The 20,182-nt window shown below is 31.2% G+C and overlaps 1 protein-coding gene across 2 annotated transcripts in view; it reads left to right on the top strand.

The window, feature by feature from the left end:
* LOC130891655 (uncharacterized) overlaps positions 1-8,482 on the top strand; it is a 50,146-nt gene extending 41,664 nt beyond the window's left edge. For both annotated transcript variants that reach the window (XM_057796510.1, XM_057796508.1), the window contains exon 14: positions 8,362-8,482. In XM_057796510.1, the coding sequence (XP_057652493.1) occupies positions 8,362-8,468 (107 nt within the window). In that variant the 3' untranslated portion in view covers positions 8,469-8,482. The remainder of the gene's footprint in view (positions 1-8,361) is intronic.
* The last annotated feature ends 11,700 nt before the right edge of the window (positions 8,483-20,182 follow it).

The raw sequence follows: 20,182 nt of genomic DNA, 5'->3' as shown, positions 1-20,182 counted from the left end.
AATTCTACAAATCATACTTGGGCTGTTAAAACGAGTACGAAAATTGAATCTCCAAGACATATTATCGTAGCCTTTCAAATCAAAAGAAGAGGAGAAATTACAAAGGACATGAGTAAATTACATCATCGCAAACTGACTGACTCAATTCGGAAAGATATACATATCACGATATCAATTCAAATTTCAATTCAAATAGATTGGCCTCCTTGTATGAGATGTTTACCAATTTTCAAAAGTCCTATTACCATATTCAAATGAACCAACCTATTTTCACTCTACAAGAAGTTGATGCTAATGCTCCTTTGGTACACATTGATTGTTCAAGACAGAAAGAAGTTATCCAATCTGGTAGCATTGTTTTAAGAAAAGAATTTGAGACTGATGAAGCAACATCGAGTGACGTTAAAGCTTACTGTCTTATATTACATGAAAAAGAATTCTATAAACCTCTCTCAAAGACTATAAGACAGTATTAATACTCATGTTTAGACTGTATAAACCATTACAACCAACTAAATAGTCATCGATTGGTGTAACTTAAGCAAAATCGCGATATCTCTACATCAATTTGGTAATATGATGAAGCATCTAATGCGGATATTATTTATGTTAAAGGATAGGAAAATTATACCTATTTGTGAATTGGACCCCCCTCTAGAACACTCCAAGCCAAAATATATTTATCATAAAAGCAATGTTTGTGTTTATGCACAAAATTATTTTTGGAACGCTTGGTATATGATGTTTATGATTTTGGTGAATTTATATTCATCGCAATTAATATTAAATAAACTAAGCATCGATTATCGTTTTTTGCGGTTAGAGTCAAGGTTTCTTGTCGTTGTTTAAAGTTTTAATTCTAATTTCTGTTAATTTTCATCAAAACACATATTATCACCTTACACGTCGCCGTTATAGCTCTAGGAAGCACGTACATCAACCGTTATCACCTCTCTTTTTTCTTAACCCCGTATTTCAATTTTGCTGTTATCGCCTTACACGCACACATATATAGAACAAATATGAACAATAAGAACAAAACAAATAATAATTTTAAATAGCTGGGACATACTAAGAGGATGCTTCGGCTTAAATGCCATACCAATGAGATCAGTCGAGAAAGGCGGGAAGCTAAACAAAAAATCATGATGCAGGATCTTACAATAAGTAGCCAAGAAGATAGGAGAGAAAAATAATTATATAAGAAATTGTTGAGAAACATAGTTCTACTTTCCAAAATAAGATAAAAAAGTCTAGAAAATCTCCCTTTGTTCTTTTGTTATAGCTTTTTGTTAGTCCTGGCATCATTTGTCAGCTTTCTCCATTCTTTTCTGCTTCTGCATTTAGCTTTCCAATCAGTCTACTATGTTTAGGATTCTAGTATCTTCTTTGATTGGATTCTTCAGGTATTTTTTGGTATGGCCCATCTCTGTAGGTTTCTTTCTAATGATGTGTCCTGCCTAATTTAGTCTTTGTGCTTTCACATACCTTATCATATTTTCTTCTTACAGTTCTTCTTCTATTTCTTTATTTTTCTTTAACCTTCTCTCCCCATCTCCTGTAATATGTAATCCGAGTATAGTTCTCAACATTTTTCTCTCGATTATCTTCAGGTCTTCTTCCTTTTTATTTATGACAGTAGGTACCATGGCGTACGCAATCACTGGTCTGATTAATCTTTTATATATTTCTATTTTGTTCTTTCTACTAATATTCTTGCTTTTGAATAATTTTTCATTTTTTCTCTCTTATTCTTTTATCGTGACACTGTTACTCCTAGATATTTGAATGAGTTTCAAATACATATTTCTGTGTCCTTAGGTGGTCCGTTCCTCTTTCGTCTTGCTATCTTCATGTATTTGATTTTTTTGGTTTATTTCTAGACCAATTTTCCTGCTACTGTTTTCAATTGTTTTATTACCTTTATTAGTTCTTCTCTTGTATCAGTCAATATTATTACTTTGTCTACGTATACTACTGCTTGTATTTGGTTTGTCATAATATTTTTATTATTTAATTTTGCTTCTCTCATTACGTTCTATAAAATCATATTAAACGGGGATGGAGAGATCGAGGGACCTTGTTTGACTCCTCTTTATTCTTCTGTTAATGTTGCTAGATATCTTACTTTGGCTTTCTTGTTTTGAAATGTAACTTTTATCAACATCTTCAATTTTCTGGGCACCTTTAGTGTTTCTAGATCTTTTGTCAGCTTTAGTCTATTTATTGAGTTAAATGCGCTTCTATAATCTTTAGGTTTTGTGTAGGTCTCTATTGTATTCCCATGTTTTTTGTTATTAGGTCTATTGTGTGCTTTGATTGTGGATCGTCGTGATCTTCCAGTGTGCTTTCCGCGTATGATTCGTTTTCTATTTACTAACTTGGCCAGTTTTTTATATTAGGAAGTCTTATTGCTGTATAATTTTTACATTTCTCTTTATCGCCTTTTTTGTGTATTGGTATAATTACTCCAGTATTTCATTCCTTTGGGATCTTGTTTTGTTTCCAGATTGTCTCGATAAGTTAATGAATTTATTTTTTCATTCGTTCTCCGCCGTATATAAACAGCCTCTATTCTATCTTCTCCGGAGGCTTTTCCATTACGTAGTCTTCTTATTTTTTTTTTTATCTTCGTATGATTCATTTTGATAGTACTCATATTCTCCCAATTATTCTAGGAAGTCTTATTATCATTTGTTCCTTTTGGTTTTAGTTTTGGGGTAGTGATTTAATGTGTTACCTCTTTATAAAATTGTCTCAAATTTGTTTAATATCCCTCTTGGCCCATCTTTTTTAATTTCTTATTCAGCCATTCGTTTTTTGCCTCTTATAATCTCTTCTGTTATTTCTTCGCTTTTATCGATCCAGTTCATTCTTCTTCGTATAAGTCTTTGTTTGTATTCTTGAACATTTTCTTTGTTAATACTTGTTTTTTACTCTCCATTTTTCAAAGCATCCATCTTGTTGACCTCGTTTTGCCGTAACATTTTTTTAATTTGCTCTATATATTTTAACGTTTTATTATTACTAAATACTGGTCAATTTCCACCCGTGCTCCTCTGTATGATCTGGTGTCCTTTATTTTAGGGTAATCTCCTTAGTAGCTAGTATATGGTCCATTTGTTTTCCTATTTTTCCTACCGGGTGTCAAATTTTGTTGAAAATATGGTCATTAAGCGCTTTTGTTAATTAGCACAATCTGTGTTCATTGTCATTAGTTAAATCGTGTATTGTTCCTTCCCTACTTGAGCATTAGCATCTTCCATCAAAATTAATTCTTTTTTTTTTTGGTAATTCTTTTTTTTATTTGCTTTTTCGTAGAATTCTTGTTTTTGTGGGTGCGTATATGTTTACTTTCTTTTATTTTTAACCTCAAAAGCGTATCCGTCCATTTAAGGTATTAATTCTAATATATTAACTACCAATTCCTCTTTTACGTATAATTCTATATATAATATAATTCTAATACATTGTATGTCCCCTTTTTGTCTTCACTGTTTAGAAATGTATATTTATCTTTCGTTATTTCTCGTTAGCTTTCCCATCTTATTACTTGACTTGCCTTAATATTATATTTCTCTATTTCTCTATTTCATTTCTATTTTCATAAGTTTTTTTCATCTTCACAGAATGAGCAACTGGTATAGACGGTTTCATATTTCCACTGTGTAATAACACTGCTTTTAAACTATATTTAGACGAGTCAATAAATAGGCGCCACTCACTGGGATTATGCTCAATATCAAGTTCCTTCATTAGACCATCAATATCCGTACACGCACAAACCAAATTTTCCATACTGTAGAATGCAGAAAATGTAGCATTTCTTTTTCTAATCGGTCGTAATTTTTCTCTCTTTGGCTAACAACTTCCATTCTTTAAGACGGGAAGCAATAAGTTCAGACTGTTGCTTTGATAACCCAAAATCATGTGCTAAGTCATTCAACTCACTTTGAACAATCAAATGTGGCTCGCCGGAACTGGTACTTAGAGTAAAAATAGGGTCGGTACATTGTTCTTCTAAAACAATATTTTGCGGATCTAAAGGCGCAATCGCTACTGGTAAATCTTCGTTATGGGGAACCGGTCATATAGCAAACGGCAAATTTGGATACTCGATCTTGTGCTTTCCTTTCGTCAGTCTTTGTTAGACAATAGTGATCGTCAAAATGCCCACTGCTTATCTTGTTCTCCAATTAAAGTACCAAAATGTTTAAAAATTCTCCACAAATATAGTAAAATTTGTTAGAAGTTTTGCAACTGAGGCGCCTTTGACTCGACATTTTCGTCTTTATAATCACTTTTCACACTATGAACAGAGAACCACTTACTATTAAAATCAACAGAAAACTTATATTTAATGTTATTTTTATGTTTATTTTTGTGAATAATACAGTTCAGGATTTTTTCGGCCATAAAATTTACCGATATTAACCACCCCTTTATAAAATTACCCACCCTCTAATGTAAACAAGTATTTACATTTTAAAAATAAAAGTATCGCCTGTGCTACGAAAATCTTGTCGGCTAGTGTAATTGGACGTGAATTACCGGTATCTATAAATAATTTTAATTTGAGATTATTAATTTCTATGTAAGGTAATACGTTTTCTGATGAAATGTTAATTTCTACTAAGGTGTTCCTTTACGCGAGCTCGTTCGAATAAAATTTTCATTTTCTGTCTTGTCATAGTTATAGTGCGTTTGATTTTGATCACTATCATCTGTATTCTGATTCTGATAGTAGTGTTGTTTGTCTGATTGATCATAGTTGTTTGTGAATAGCTCTTTGGAAGTAAAATTTGAATTCTGTCCATAATTTCGAAATGTTGATTTCGATTATACGAGTCATTCTTATTATTTGGCCACCTTTGTCTTTGTGATAATGTGGAGGAATTTCTGGAAGTTGTTGATAGGTTTGCTAGATGTCCAGTTTTCGACCGGTTTTTTCGAGGATCGTCCGGTTGAAAAAATGTTGGTAAACCGGACGAGCAAATGTCCGGTATTTGGTTGAATTCATGAACTATCCTGTAATTTGGGTAAAAATATTACGTTATTACCTAAAAAGAACAACATACGTTTTTACCAATGCACACGGAAAGGAGTTTCGCCGCTGACCTTACTGACGTCTACCGGTACTCAACTCAATTATGAAGTGTGCCAACGCCACCTATTAATCGGTAAACAAAGAACCGCACGTATCATTTGCAAACAATATAACGGTTTTACTATAGTAAGGTTAAGTTATGCTAATAAATGACAGTGAGCGACGAGTCAAAATATCCCAAATCGCTATTACGCATCGCAAGAGTTATATTGTTGAGTTTATTTCTGGTCTATATCATCGTAGAGGTCGGTGCGTATACGCTTGTTAGATGGCCGTCTGGTACATTTTGCGCTTCTAGACAATTCGCGGTAATTTGGAACTATATAGGAAAACGCCTCTACTAGCAAAGCAAGTGTGCCTAAAAAATACAAAGAGTGTGTCATTATAATATAGACTGGGAAAGGCAATTTTCGTGGATACATATATGTGTAACGAAAAGGTTTCTGCAGCTTGTTTCACAGTTGCTTATGATGGCTTGAAAGCGGTAACACAACAGTCTGCATCAAATAAGCATAAGGAGTGTGAAAGTACAATAGTCAAGTTTTGCTGAATTAACTGAGATTTATCATAGTCTTAAACAAGTTTTGTTTCCGTATTCGATGCAACTTGTTCAAGAGAATTTGAAAAATTAAGTTCTATTTTCTGTCTCTACCAACGCGTCTAACAAAGGGAATAAGAAATTGTTTAAAGTTGCCATAAAGTTTTGGATTCCTTCGAAGATTCTCGATCTATTAAACAACATTTATGACAGGTCTTAGATAAAGCACAGCTGCCAAGGAGAACAGTAACAGCATTTGTAGCAGAGAACGCGTCTGTTAACTACGGAGTCAATAATTCCGTTTTTCAAAAATTACAGTCGGAAGAAAATAATGATATAATACCGGCACATTGTAATGACCATATATTTCATAATTGCACCGAGATTGGTGATGATGGCGAAAATATAATGAAAAATATGAAAATTTTTGCAGAATTTTCGAATTCTGCAAAAAAAGGAGAATTGAAGGAATGCTTTGATTTCTTTGAAATTGAATACAGGGATGTTATTCGACACGTCCCTATAAGATGGCTAAGTTTATTTAAAGCACTTGATAGAGTACCATTAAGAAGAAGAAAATTGTCGTACGGTATTTTATTAGATAAAGAAAACAAAATTACAAATAGACCAATCCTACTTATAATGACCTGTATTTGTATTTTACTCATAACATACTACAGCAGCGTATAATCTGCATAATATAATGATTAAATTCAGCACCCTTTCAAAAAAATAAGCGTCCAACATTTTGGCATAAAAATACACATGGCCTTCAAGAAAGGCTATCTTTCAGAATGTCATTCTAAACAATTTGTGACGAATGCTCTAAATGTTTACCTAAGAGCTCTGCTTAGATTTGCCCAACCTGGATTAATTAATAGATTTGTGGTTCTCCTTGGAAACAAGAATTGGCTGCACTGCACACCGTGTTTTCCGTATGTGAAGGTAAACCAGTAGATGTACCTTCTTCTCTTCTCTGTAGATAGCGTTAAGTGTGAGCTGTGAGTATCAAGATATCAAGTAATAGGGAGTTGTTGAAAGCAGCGGCATCTAATGTGAAATATATTTTTTTCACTTTTTTCAGCTACCTACTCAAATTTTCTTTCTTTTTCTATCTTTTCATTTTAGAATAAATAGCTTTATTATTTGAAATTAGAAACTCCGGTTTTTTTCCGAGCACGTCTGGCAACCCTAGTTGTTGGTTTAGGAAGTTGAGTATGGGTTTTTGATTTGGCCTGAAAACATTTTGTGGAGGTTCTAATACTTGTCTGTTCGTTGGATATAGTCTGAGGGACAGAATGAATTATTAAAATACAGTTTTTATTATGTTCCGTGTTTTCGCGGAGTCATCACATTTATAATATGCCGTCAACTGTTACTTCATATGTAACTGGGAATAGGCGTGACCTAACAAAAAAACATTATTTCAATTATAAAGATTCAAAAATTCTTGGAACGGAATCTAATACACAAAAAAGAGAATTTTTAGAAATTCATAAGAACGAAAAAGCTATAAAGACTTAAAGAAAAGTCGAAACGTCAAATTTTGTCTTTCTTCCAAAAAAAAACTAATTTTAAAATCAAGAAGATTTAGAAACATGAAACATATCAAAAGGTCTAAGAAATAAGAAATTAAAGAAATCATATTATGTATATTCAAAAATCAATACTCAAATGGACGCTTAACATACATATTGAATATTTTTTAGTTAGATTATGAAAAACATCAAATTGTCTAACCTAGATTAGGTAAGGTCGTTATGTTTAAAGTTTAATTTTGAATTGAATTTTTCATAGAAGTCATTTTTCAAAATCTAAAGATATGTATGAATTACAGTTAAGTTATTTAAATCGGTTTCTTATTGATACAATGATCATTTTGTGCAATGTATGTTGTTTCGACGTTTCTTATAGTTGTTATAATTGCCAAAACTTTGGCTTACCCATAATCCATAAAATGATCTCCATAGAAAACGTGTGAGGCATGTGAGCATCTGTCAGGGTATAATTTGACATCACTTTTGTGAGAAGTTATCCGATTAGTGAGTGACCTGTCAAACTCACCAATGTACTTTCACTACTTTATTCAAGAAATTTCATGAACTATGCTAGGCAATTGATTAGTTGGTGTTCTATTTTTAATTTTAGTGAAAGTTCAAATAATATTGTTTAACATTTCCTAACAGTTCAGGAGTAACTGATTTTAAGTATGGCGAGGGTGTATAAATTAGGTAAGACGGCTATGTCGAAAGTATTAATGTTTTTTTGTCTCATGTCAGAGTCAGTGTCAGATGTATTACATAGAATTCATTTCAAAAGATATGAAGTATTAGAATTTTCATAAAAAGTTTTTGAAGTATTCTAAGGTTTTTTTCTATAAAATATTGGATTAGAAATTTTAATGTCTCTATTTTTCATCTTTTTTTCATCTTTTCTTTTAACTTATTGGTTTTCTATATTTGTCAACTAAAACTTCATTAACTTCGGCTCCAATCAATTTGGTTCAAAATATAATCCATCGAATAATCTGCTAATATAGAGGATATTGAAGTGCCCATTGGTGTTCTAAAGAATTGTTGGTAATTTTTAATATAAGAAAAATATATGTTACTGAAGTATCATTAATCGATAACTTTTCATTCGAATTTTTTTCTATTTCATCCTTGGGTTTTACTTATATTTAATTTTTAAAATAGATTAACAAATTTTTTTTCAGAAGCTGATGAGATAGAAGAGCTAAGTATAGAGTATTCCAGCTCAAGTGATGATGAAGATATTTTTGAATTGGAAGAGATTCAAAAGAGATATGATTCTAACCAATAAAAAATTAAGCAAAATTGTCAACATTATTAAAAGTTTTATCCTATCTCATTATTATTTTATTACATATACATACCTGTTCCATTTATCGTAAACATGTGAACTAAAAAGAAACTTACAAGTGGAAAATCATTACAGTTAGTTTCTCTAAGCTAAATATTTTATTGAAAAATGAAGAGTTCATTTATGTACGTACGACTCAAAGTTGAAGTTGTATATGAATTCAAATACTCAGTTATTGGTTTTAAAAAATTGATTACGTACATACAATTCGGTTCATATGTATGGAATAAATTCAATTTTAGCATTATTATATACTATTTGAAATTATCAAATTTACAGTACGAAAATATTAAAAATTAAAATATTTTTAAAAATGGTGCAAGCATAACTGAGAAAATAAATTTTTAAGATGTATAATTTTGATAATGTCTATCACAAAACTTTACGTAGAATGGAGATAACAATATCGTATAATATATATTTAGAATGTATTTTTCAATGTACTTTACAATTAAATTAAATGTTCAAAATAACCTCCATTCACTTCTTGATAATAACCGAGTCGATTTTGGAATTCTAGTACAACAATTTTTATGACCTAAGGGATTATTTTGTTAATTTCTTCCGTTATCCTAAATTTAAAATCAGGTATTTCCGTATCTGCTCCGCTAAACGTCAGGAAAAAATCTTTGAAGATACTAAAATATTAGTCAAAAAGCTAAATGAACAATTGATATGAATCTAGTAGGTTGCTGTTCTTTAGGTATTTAAAGTTACTAAAAGACATCAATATAATATTTGTGGGCGAATTAAATTTAATTATTACTCATTTGTCTGTGACTCAAAGAATAGACATTTCAATTATGATTGGTTGTGGTAATAAGCAAGAGCTTAGAAGGAGGTTTGTGAAATTTTTAATAATAAATATCCTCCTCACTCAACATAATTTCAATTCAGCTATGGTTGTGTAAACCTCGGATGTGATTTGGAATATCATGTGAAGTATCTAACTCTGTCAACGCATAATAAATTAAATATTCATAGTATTTTGATATCATAGTGTCTATTCTAAAGCAATTAAAAAAGTAAGTAGTAAAAAATGGGAAGCACTGGGTCTTCTGATTAACAAATCGAAACTACATCACATAAAAACTTGGAAACAGATATAGATAGTATAATAACCTACCTAATTATGATTTTAACAATAAATATCAATTAACATATTACTTCCGTTGGAAGAAATAGGGTAAAAGTTATTTTTGAAAATTTTCCAATTGCTAACAGTCTAGTTAATCATGATGTTATAATTAAAAATGGTTTATTGCCTATATACCTACTTTTTTACGCAAAAAAAGAGTAATAAAAATGTTTGACACTTTCTTTGATGAACAATATTTACTTAATAATATTAAAGTCATAAAAAAGTTTTAAACGTTAAAAGAATGTTTAGAAAAATAAAAAAACCTGACAATACCACAAAATTAGTACCGCAACAGTTGATTATCGTGTCATATTTAGAAAACATTCTACCCAATGTGGTACAAATTAATTTGTGTAATTTAGGGGTTGAACCATACATTTACCTAGTTGTGGAATGTTTTAAATCCATGATATATGGCCACACTACAAAATTATGCTAAAGCTTTGAAAAATGTAGAAAATGTGGAGAAAAAAAGAAGAAATCTCGATTGTAAAACTGATTCAGAATATTGCATCTATTGTAAAAAATATGACCAGAACAAAAAATTACCAAGTTACAAATTCCAACTATATATTGAAAAACAATAGCCGAAAAATCTCATTTAAAGAATGAGACACACCTCCCAAAAAAACTCCTTCGCAACCCTTACCAAGCACAACATATCGTGCTCAATCTCAGCCATTGCGGCCAACCTATATCGTGACAACTTAATACAACAAAAAGAAAAGCTAATTACCGCAATTAATTCTTCAGAAACTATATTTATACTTAACCCTATACATTTTCAACACCAAATCAAAGCCATGGAAGAAATTAAAAATCCAGTCCTATTGTGAGTGGAAAGTTACAACTGAGACACTTTGTTCAGACCATTTTTATTAGATATTTTTAATAGATATTAACATAAAATTAACTGTTCCTCTTGCTAATATCCTAACTGCAAATAAATTCAATAAAATATAATGAGAATCAATGCTCTATACAAAAATCAGAATTCTTCATGAATAAAATTACAAATGCTGCAGATATAGCAATTCCTACTAAAAAATCATTTATACCTCGGATTGTAAAGCCAGTTTTATGGAAACATAATTGCACAGAGGCAGTGAAAAAAGGAAAACTGCGTTAATGAACTAAAAAAGAACATCTAATGATGCCAATTATCTGATCTATAAAAAAGTCGACACAGTGGCCTTGACTTTTAAAAAAGCCAGTCGTGAAAGTTAAGTATTTATTAGTTCAATAAACAAGAATACACCACAAAGTACGATATGGAATTTTATTAAAAAAATCAATAATAAAAGTTTTCAAAATAGTAGATCTAGGATTCCACCTAATTTACTTGAGGAAATATTTAGCACTATCTGCCCTTCGACTGCAATAAACATTTCTGTCTTTCAAAAATAAAACAATTCTATATCAGTATATAATCTTACTGATAACTTCAGTCTAGATGAACTATGGCCAGCAATAACATCACATAAAAGCGCTGCTCTTGGAAAAGATAATATAACCTACAAGATGATAAATTACCTGCCAGATATTGCAAAAATAGAGCTTTTACAAATTTATAATGATTGGTGGTCTAGTAACCATTATTCCAATTTAAATAAAAACGTTGTTATAAAACTGTTATCAAAAATTTAATAAAAACAAGGCAACTTCATCAGCATATCGACCTATTCCGTTATTTTCCACTTTGACAAAAACTAATGATAAAAACACGACTAAAATGATACACTAAAATGGTACTACATATACAATTTTTCTGAAAATAAGTATCTTGCCTGCTTATCACATCAAATGTACCTATGATGCTGTGGACCTAAACATATTATAAAAAAAATTAAGCCGAGATTTGTTAAAAAGGTAGCAACCAATATTTTTAGCCTATTTTAAAATCGAGTAATTTATCTTTCAGATCATAACAATAATTTACAAGGTCCAAGATTTTTGTCACAAGGTCTTCCTTAAGGTTCTGTGTTGAGTTCATTTCTATTTAATTTATATACAGCAAAATCGCATAACATCAGAGGCAATAAATGTTTTCATAATTCAAGATTCATATGATAAGTGTCTTTATAGTCCAAGATCCCGGAACCCCCAGACATTACTTATTTTCTGAGTAAAAAAATATATGGCATAAAGTAGTTTAGTATATACTAGAAACGTAAGCATGCTCGCTAGCTTGGATAGGGGGCCAACATTCCAAAACTATTGATCTCCCAAATTCTTCAGTATTGACATCAAAACGTTTCGCTTGTCGATCTGTTGAATGAAGATTTGCATCTATCAGATTCAAGTGGTGATTATGTACCTCAATCAGATGAATGTATTATATCTTCTACTGATTGTACCATTTCCGAAGTAACAAATAATAATATGAACAATTCCATTACATCATCTGAAAGTATTCTTATCGAAAACGTACAACAGTTAATTGATGAAAGCGTACAGATCAATACTACTGATACCACTGAGGTTAGGTCTATTATTCCTGGGCACCAAAACTGTAAACGCAAACGTAGAGGTCAAGCTGATCCTAGTGAATGGGAAAAAAATATAAGAAAAAATAAATAACAAACAAAAGGTAAAGCCTTACCAATCAGTTAAGGGTGGCATGATACCTGGAAAATCATTATTGAAAAGTAAATGTATGGGAACGTGTAAACTAAAATATACTGATAATTTTAGCGAGGATGAAAGGCTAGACATTTTTTCCTCTTTTTGGAACATCAATAGCAGTGTCCAGAAGAGACAGTACATTGTATGGAATGGAAAGGAAAGCAGATGGGAGATGACAAACAATTATTTCTTGAAAAAACTGAATTATCAGAAAAGTTAAAAGTATGCCAAAAATTTTTTTATCAACGTTGAATGTTTCGGAAATTGTTTAAAGAATTCCAGTGAAACTGATGTCGTAGAAACTGACCAGAAAGGCCATCACACACCATATAATAAAAAGTCAGAGGAAGTAACACAATTCATACGAGACCATGTTAATTCTTTTCCGCGAACACCGGCCCACTAAGTGAGACAAAAGTCTAAGAAAGAATACCTAGACCAAGACTTAAACGTGACCAAAATGTACCAACTTTACAAAAGTAAATGTGAAGACGAGGATAGAGAGCCAATGGACATATCATACTATCGTAAGATTATTAACACAGAAGTCAATATCGGTTTCCATAAACCACGCAAATATGTATGTGACAAGTATTTCATTTTTAATAATTTAAGTGAAGATAAAGATAAAGAAAAAACAGAATACGAAGAGCATTTAAAAAGAAAAGTCACTGCCCGAAAACACCGTGATGAAGCGATAATGTTGGCCGAGTCTGGAGAAATGCACTTCGTTGAATATGACTTGGAGGCAATATGTAACTGTCCATTTTCATCGTCAAAATTGACTTATTATAAACGCAGAATTCCAGTTTATAATTTTACTATGTTAGACTTTGACAAGGAAAAGCGCAGAGTCTACTGTTACTGTTAGCATGAAGGTATTGGACGAAAAGGAGCTATTGAGATTGGAACATTCCTAATGAAATACCTCAAAAATAAATCCGATGGTAAGCCAGTCACTTTTATGTCAGATACTTGTGCCAGTGGTTCCAGTAAAGAAAAGAAGACAATAAACATATTTATTTCAAATATGACTATGATGACTCTGATTTTAAGAAAATAAAAGTATTAAGAAGAGGCAAGATGGTGGCTTTAGACAAAATTGTACTGAAAAAGGCGTATAATGGACCATTACCTATTTCAGCAGAAAAGTATGCTGACCTGCAAGATTTATGTAGACAGGGAATCATTCCTACACATTATCACGATTCTTATCGTAGTTTTAAAGTTGGTTCGACGGATTATGAAGATATTGGTGAAAATACGTAGGCGCCACTTTAAAACTACTTTCACAAACTTTTTAATATTATTACTGTGCCATTTTTAATTAAATATTATCTTCCCAAATAACGTATTAGCCAAAGTTAATCTTTTTCAAAATAATAAGAGCCAGAAAAACGTAAGCCTGACACTTTTTGGAAAACGATAAATATTTCATATAATTGACAAGATTATTGAAAGTTTTTTTTGCTATTTTAACTCTAATTACTGGTCCATACTAAGGATTTTTTCTTTTTTCGATTAGCTATTATATAATGTATAATAAAGTACTTCAAAGTTCAAAATAGTGATATCTGTACAATTTTTTATCTCTCCTGTAAAGTTGTCAAAATGTCAATACGTTTGTTTGGCTTTTATGGGATGTTAATAGTGGCGAATATAGAACGGCTGTCCAAACCTGATATGTCCAAAGTTCACATTACAGACGAAGTAATAACTTGATATGTTAATATATATATATATATATATATATATATATATATATATATATATATATATATATATATATATATATATATATATATATATATATATGGGTGCCTATTGAGTCACCAGAGGGAAATTGGACATATTAATAGAAAAGAAAAGAGCTTCTCACTATGGTGTTATTGATGTTGAACTGAAGGGCAAACAAACGCCATCTAACAAAACAGAGTACTTACAGTGGTGAATAGAAAACGGGTACGATAAGTCGGTTGGATATGACTCATTTAGAAAAATTCTTCAACACAAAAGGCTATAAGTTCACAAAGAGCCATTTATTGACACGTACAAAACGATGAATTTAATGTATTTAAAAGACATGCTACTAATACAGCTGACCGTGATGTGATCAATGCCAGTAATAATGTTCAAAGAACGTGCAAAAAACACTGAATACCAAACAGTTTTGGTTTTTGACTTACAACAAATTCTGCCCGTGCCATACTTCACAACCAACATTGCTTATTACAAAAGATTGTTAACTATTGGTGATTGTTCACAAGAGAAAGAATCATCAGACTGCTGTATGTGAAGTGAGCTTCAAGGAGGAAGAGGATCAGATCAGAATGCATCTTGTATGTTAAAAAAGCTTCTACAGTTACCAGTAAACGTAGAGCACGTAATTAGGTACTCAGACACATGTGGCGGCCAGAATAGGAATATATAATATGGCAGTTATGACAATCTCAATATTATGGATCAAGTTTCTTTTGAAAATTTTAAGATTATGGTTCCTCGTGATTGGTGTCAGTTTGTAAGAGCTGTCCCTGGCAAAAAAAGGTTTAATGTGTTCGAGATGGACCTAACAGATTTCAAAGCGTTTTCATCTCTTTTAGCTAAGTCTATCTGTGCGTCCTGCATCGATAATTTGCGAAAAATTTGTCGAGATTGAAACAACAAATCGAAGAATGCAGGGAAAACACAAAAGAAATTATAAAAAACATGGGAAATCCGACTTCAGTTAACAGAAATGAACAATGATCGAACGTGGTAAAAAGGAATCCGCCATTAATAATTCGACCAAAAAATGCAAATCAGGAAAGTGTTACAACAAAAAATGTTTTGAGGAAAAAAATAACGCCTTCAGACTTATCAATTGAAGTAAACAAGGTGAAGACTGCCGGCAATGGGTGTATTGTTGCGGTATGCGATGATAACAAATCTTTGCAAATACTTCAAAATAAAGCAGTGGCGGAACTTTCGGCAAATTATGATGTTCAAATTCCTAAAATGATAAATCCGAAAATTATAATTGCTGGTGTTCGAGATGAATATATTAAGGAAGATGTATTTATTCAGAAAATAAAAAGCCAAAATAACCTTAAAAATGCTCTAAACGTGGAAGTAAAGCTCTTAAAAAAGTTTAAATCGAAAAGCACCAATAAGCTTAATGTTTTATTGGAAGTGTCGCCGGAATTTTAAAATCCTCTTACAGTGCAGAAGAGTGTATTTGGATTGGGATTCTTGTTTAGTTTATGAGCATCTGGGAGTTCTTAGATGCTATAAATGCTGGAAATATGGAGATAAAGCTGATGTTTGTCGTCAAAAAGCCTTTGTCTATCCACTGTGTAACAAAAATCATATAAGTAATTAATGCCAGTCAGAAATAAAGGAATGTACAAACTGTAGATATGCTTGTGATGTTCTGAATATCAAGGATATTGATTATGATCACACAGTTTTTGATAAACGTGTTTATCGTATAAAAAGGCAATAGACAGACTCAAAACAAAAACACACTATATCTAGCAGCTAAACAGATGGTACTCAAAAAAAAGAAAATTCAAGTTTGCACATAAACATACAGGGTCGCACCTCAACGAACTGTGCCAATTACTGGATGATAGAAAGCCTATAGTGTGTTGTGTAAGTGAAGCACATAAATATTGAGGTAAATAGAAGGTCAGAGTAGAAACTGCCATATTACAGTAGAAATCTGAATGACGATAATATATGCAATTTTATCAATGAACTAATAGGAAAAATGTGGCACTATACCGCTGTAGATGTAGATGTCATCTATGCAGACTTTATGAAAAATATTGAGGACGCTTTAGATAAAATTGCACCAGTAAATAAAATTAACCCTAGAAAGTGCCCTTGGATGACACATGATATTAAACAGATACAACAAAAGAGAGATAGAGCCTACCAACAATTTTGTTTTACAAAACTAAACACATACTGGGAATGCTATAAAAAATATAGAAATGAAGTTGTGTCAGCGATTAGAAAAAACAAAACACGACATTATGAACAAAATATTGACTACTGTAAAGGGGACAGCAAAAGATTGTGGAGAGCGCTGAAGGAATTAACTGGAACAAAGAAACAATCTACTGATTTCATGGAAATAGATTTTGAACAGTACAACAGCTCTGTAGAGGAAAACTTCAATGAATTCTTTTCAGACTCGTTGCAAGTTTCAGAGAGTATAAAGTATGAAAATTGGGAAAGCCAAGATTCTAATACTGAAACAAACTTTTTCCATTTTAAGACCATAAATTTGTCCCAGTTAAGAAAAGTTATATATGCCTTAAAGAATAAAGGTTCTAGCGATGACAGCTTGAATATTAAACTAGTAAAGCAATTATTCTGTGTAATTGGATATCCCCTTCTGTACTTGATTAATGCATAAATCACCACCCGAAAAATAACAAGTGACCTAAAAATTAGTGTGATAACACCTATCCCAAAAGTAAATAAACCAAAGAAACCTTCAGAGTTTAGGCCTATTAATCTTTTACCAGCTGTAGATAAGATCATTGAAGCCATCATCTGTAATCAACTTAGGGAGTACTTCGAAAAAAGTAACTTGTTGTTTATGGGACAGTCGGGCTTTAGAAGTCAGCATTCCTGAGTCAGCGATTCAGTATGTGTGTGCAAATTTGCGAAAAAAAATAAACATTGGTGATTAAGTGATTGCTGTTTTTGTTGACCTTCAGCGTGCTTTTGAGACAATTTGCCGTCGAATTCTTATAAGAAAACTGGAACACTATGGTGTGAATAAATGTGCTTTAAGTTGGATTAATAACTATTTATAAAACAGATTTCATAAAACAAAAATATCAGGCAGGATATCTCAAAAGAAGAAAAGTGTGCTGGGTGTACCCCAGGGAAGTGTCCTGGGACCACTTTTGTTTATAATATATATTAATGATCTTCATATGGCTTTAAAAAATTGTTTCGTTAATTTATTTGCTGATGATACCCTTATATCAGTGTCTGGGCAAAACTACTTAGAAATTGGAAATATTTTAAATTATGAACTTAAGATATTGTATAAATGGTTGTGTCAGAATAGATTAAAATTAAACTCCTCAAAAACAAAATGTATAGTGGTGGGCTCAGCTATAAATTGTAAAAAATTTTATAATCTAAATTTGTCTTTATCCATAAATAGTATGCCTATAGAATTTGTAAGCGAAATTAAATATTTGGGTGTCATTTTAGATCGACATTTAAATTTTTCAATTCATGTTGATTATTTATGTAAGAAATTAGGTAATTGATTGAATTGAATCAATTGAACCAATTGATTACATGCTTGAAACTCTAAATTGGTTAACTATTGAGCAGAGCATTAAAAGAGCGAATCTTCTTTTAATATATAAAATTGAACATAACCTAATGCCAGAGTATTTAAATGCATACTTAAATAAATGACTGCAGTTTCATAATTATAATGTTAGATCCAAACAAAACTATAATCTTGACACTGTACGAACCTCAGCATTGCAAAAAAAAATGTTTTATGAAGGGCTACGCTCTTTTAATGAATTAAGTGGTGATATTAAAAATGTACCAAATGTATATAAATAAATAAAGATATATTTATTTTGAATCCTAAATCTTATTCGCAACAGATAAGGTTGGAAGATCTGTGCACAAAATCTTCAAGTATCTAACTCATACGTCAGTAGTCTTTGAGTAAATCCTTTGAAAAAGAAGGATCTGCTATTGTTATAAACCTAAATAGATAAGGAGTTCCATAATTTTTACAAAAAGCTGCCAACAACCTCAAAAGCGTTGGAGTTCAATGAGCTAAGCAATGCACAAGACGACTCAGAGATTGAAACTCAAGCAAACTTCTAGTTCAGTAGCTTAATGGTTGTTAAGCTACTGAACTTTTTGTTCTAACTACTTATTTTGTCTATAAACAAAGTGTATTTATTGAGATGGTATTTTTGTTCCAATTATATTGATATCAAACTTAAAAATGTAGATTAGCACTAGTTAAAAAAACATGGCAGAGCAAAAGGTGGCAAAACCTGTTTTGTTCAATAATCCAAAATTGTGCCATGTTTCACTTTCATACTTTATAACTGCCAATAATTGGTATTTAACCTTTTGAAATAGTGATTGTGTTTATTCTCACAACCTGTTTTATGCATTTTCCATTTCTGTTATTAAGAAATAAAGGAAGTTCCATTTCAGCTGGACGCAAATTTATGTATTTGTGGCTTTTGATATAAAACGTTTCTGATACTACATATGAACGTCTCGTTTTATTTTTAGAATCTGGAATATCAATTATCAAGGATTTTCCCTTGTCTTAAATGTGTTCCATTTGGTTTACGGCAAGCCCCGCTTAATCCAATAATGAGGATAACCTGAAAACAAAAAAAAAACTCATTTTTATGTCATCCGATTTCCGCTTCAGGAGGGCGATTAATTTTGGATAATTTGCTATATTAATGTTATTATTGTTTAGTGTAGTTCTTAGCATCGAATAAATGGCTTCATAATTTTTGATATTTCTTCAAAATCCGCAAGTAAAACATTCTCCGAAAAGGATTTAAGGTTATGCATGTGTCGCTATCCATACATTTTTAATATGTAATTTCATCCCTTTTTTTGGATTTTAGCGGAACAAATTATGCGTGGCAGCTTGAGCTTTTTCTAAAATATCCGATGGAGTTCTCATAATTTCATCACTTTCACTACTATCTGACATATTCATAGATAAAGTTGAGACAATGTTCAGATACAATCATATTTTTGTTCAAGAAATTGACAATTTAAATGACATGACATTTATTTTCATATTAGTCTACTTAAGAGATCGTGTCCTATTTTTTAAAGAAAATTGCATAATGTGCTGCTTAGGGGAATCTTTCGTTCCTAAATATACCTATATCTAAATATCTCGCACGTGTATGTTATGAAATCTCATTACATGCATGTTATTATAGAATGTCATTTACAATGTTGACAGTGTGATTTTTGACGTTTACAGACATGGGCGTAAAAAAATAAAATACATCTGTTCGTGTGAATTGTATCATTTATTCAAACAAAAGATAACGAAATGAACAATATAAATCTCGACATGTATAACCTTTACTAAACGTTATGATCTAAACAGAAGTATATCTTAGGTTTAGAACCTAGAAGCTTGAATGCATGTGTGTTTATGAAAAAAGAAAGAAATTATCATTGAATATTAAAACAGAGATAATTTGTAGTTAATGATATACACAAATTCCTTTTTTATTAGATAAGATTGTCAAATCACAGAACATAATAGTATGTATTAGATATTATGTGTTGATAATTTGTTTTGAGAAATATTTAAAAATTTTTAAAATAACTCAAATTACACATTCTAGTATTATTTTATTGATATAACTAGTAGTCTTTCCAACCAAGAGATAGCGCGACATTCTAAAAGTGTCAATTGTGTTAGGATTAAAATGAACTGTTAGTTATGTTTATGTATATCTTTCTATCCTTTTGTATGAAATCTCAGATAATTTCAACTCATTTAAGTGTAGCTCAGTTCTAGTTCTAGTTTCCATTTAATTTCACTCAAATCAGATCAATTGAGATATTTACCAATGCAGCACCAACTTTTGTTTTACGGAATGTCTTTTGATTAGTGCCTAGTGAGCCCTGTGATTGAATGATGAATAAATATAACAGATTCGATTCCCTCTTAAAACAAACATAGAGTACTACTTTTGTTCTAAGGGATGTGTATGTACACGGTCTTACAATATATATATACATATATATATAATATATATATATATATATATATATATATATATATATATATATATATATACGGTCTTACAATGAAACCTCGGAGGATAGAGAAATCGTTGTCATTCTGTCTCCA

Source organism: Diorhabda carinulata, chromosome 3, assembly GCF_026250575.1.
Source record: "Diorhabda carinulata isolate Delta chromosome 3, icDioCari1.1, whole genome shotgun sequence".
In the NCBI taxonomy this organism is placed as follows: domain Eukaryota; kingdom Metazoa; phylum Arthropoda; class Insecta; order Coleoptera; family Chrysomelidae; genus Diorhabda; species Diorhabda carinulata.
The sequence above is the reverse complement of the archived record's forward strand: the minus strand, read 5'-3'. Positions and strand labels throughout refer to the sequence as shown.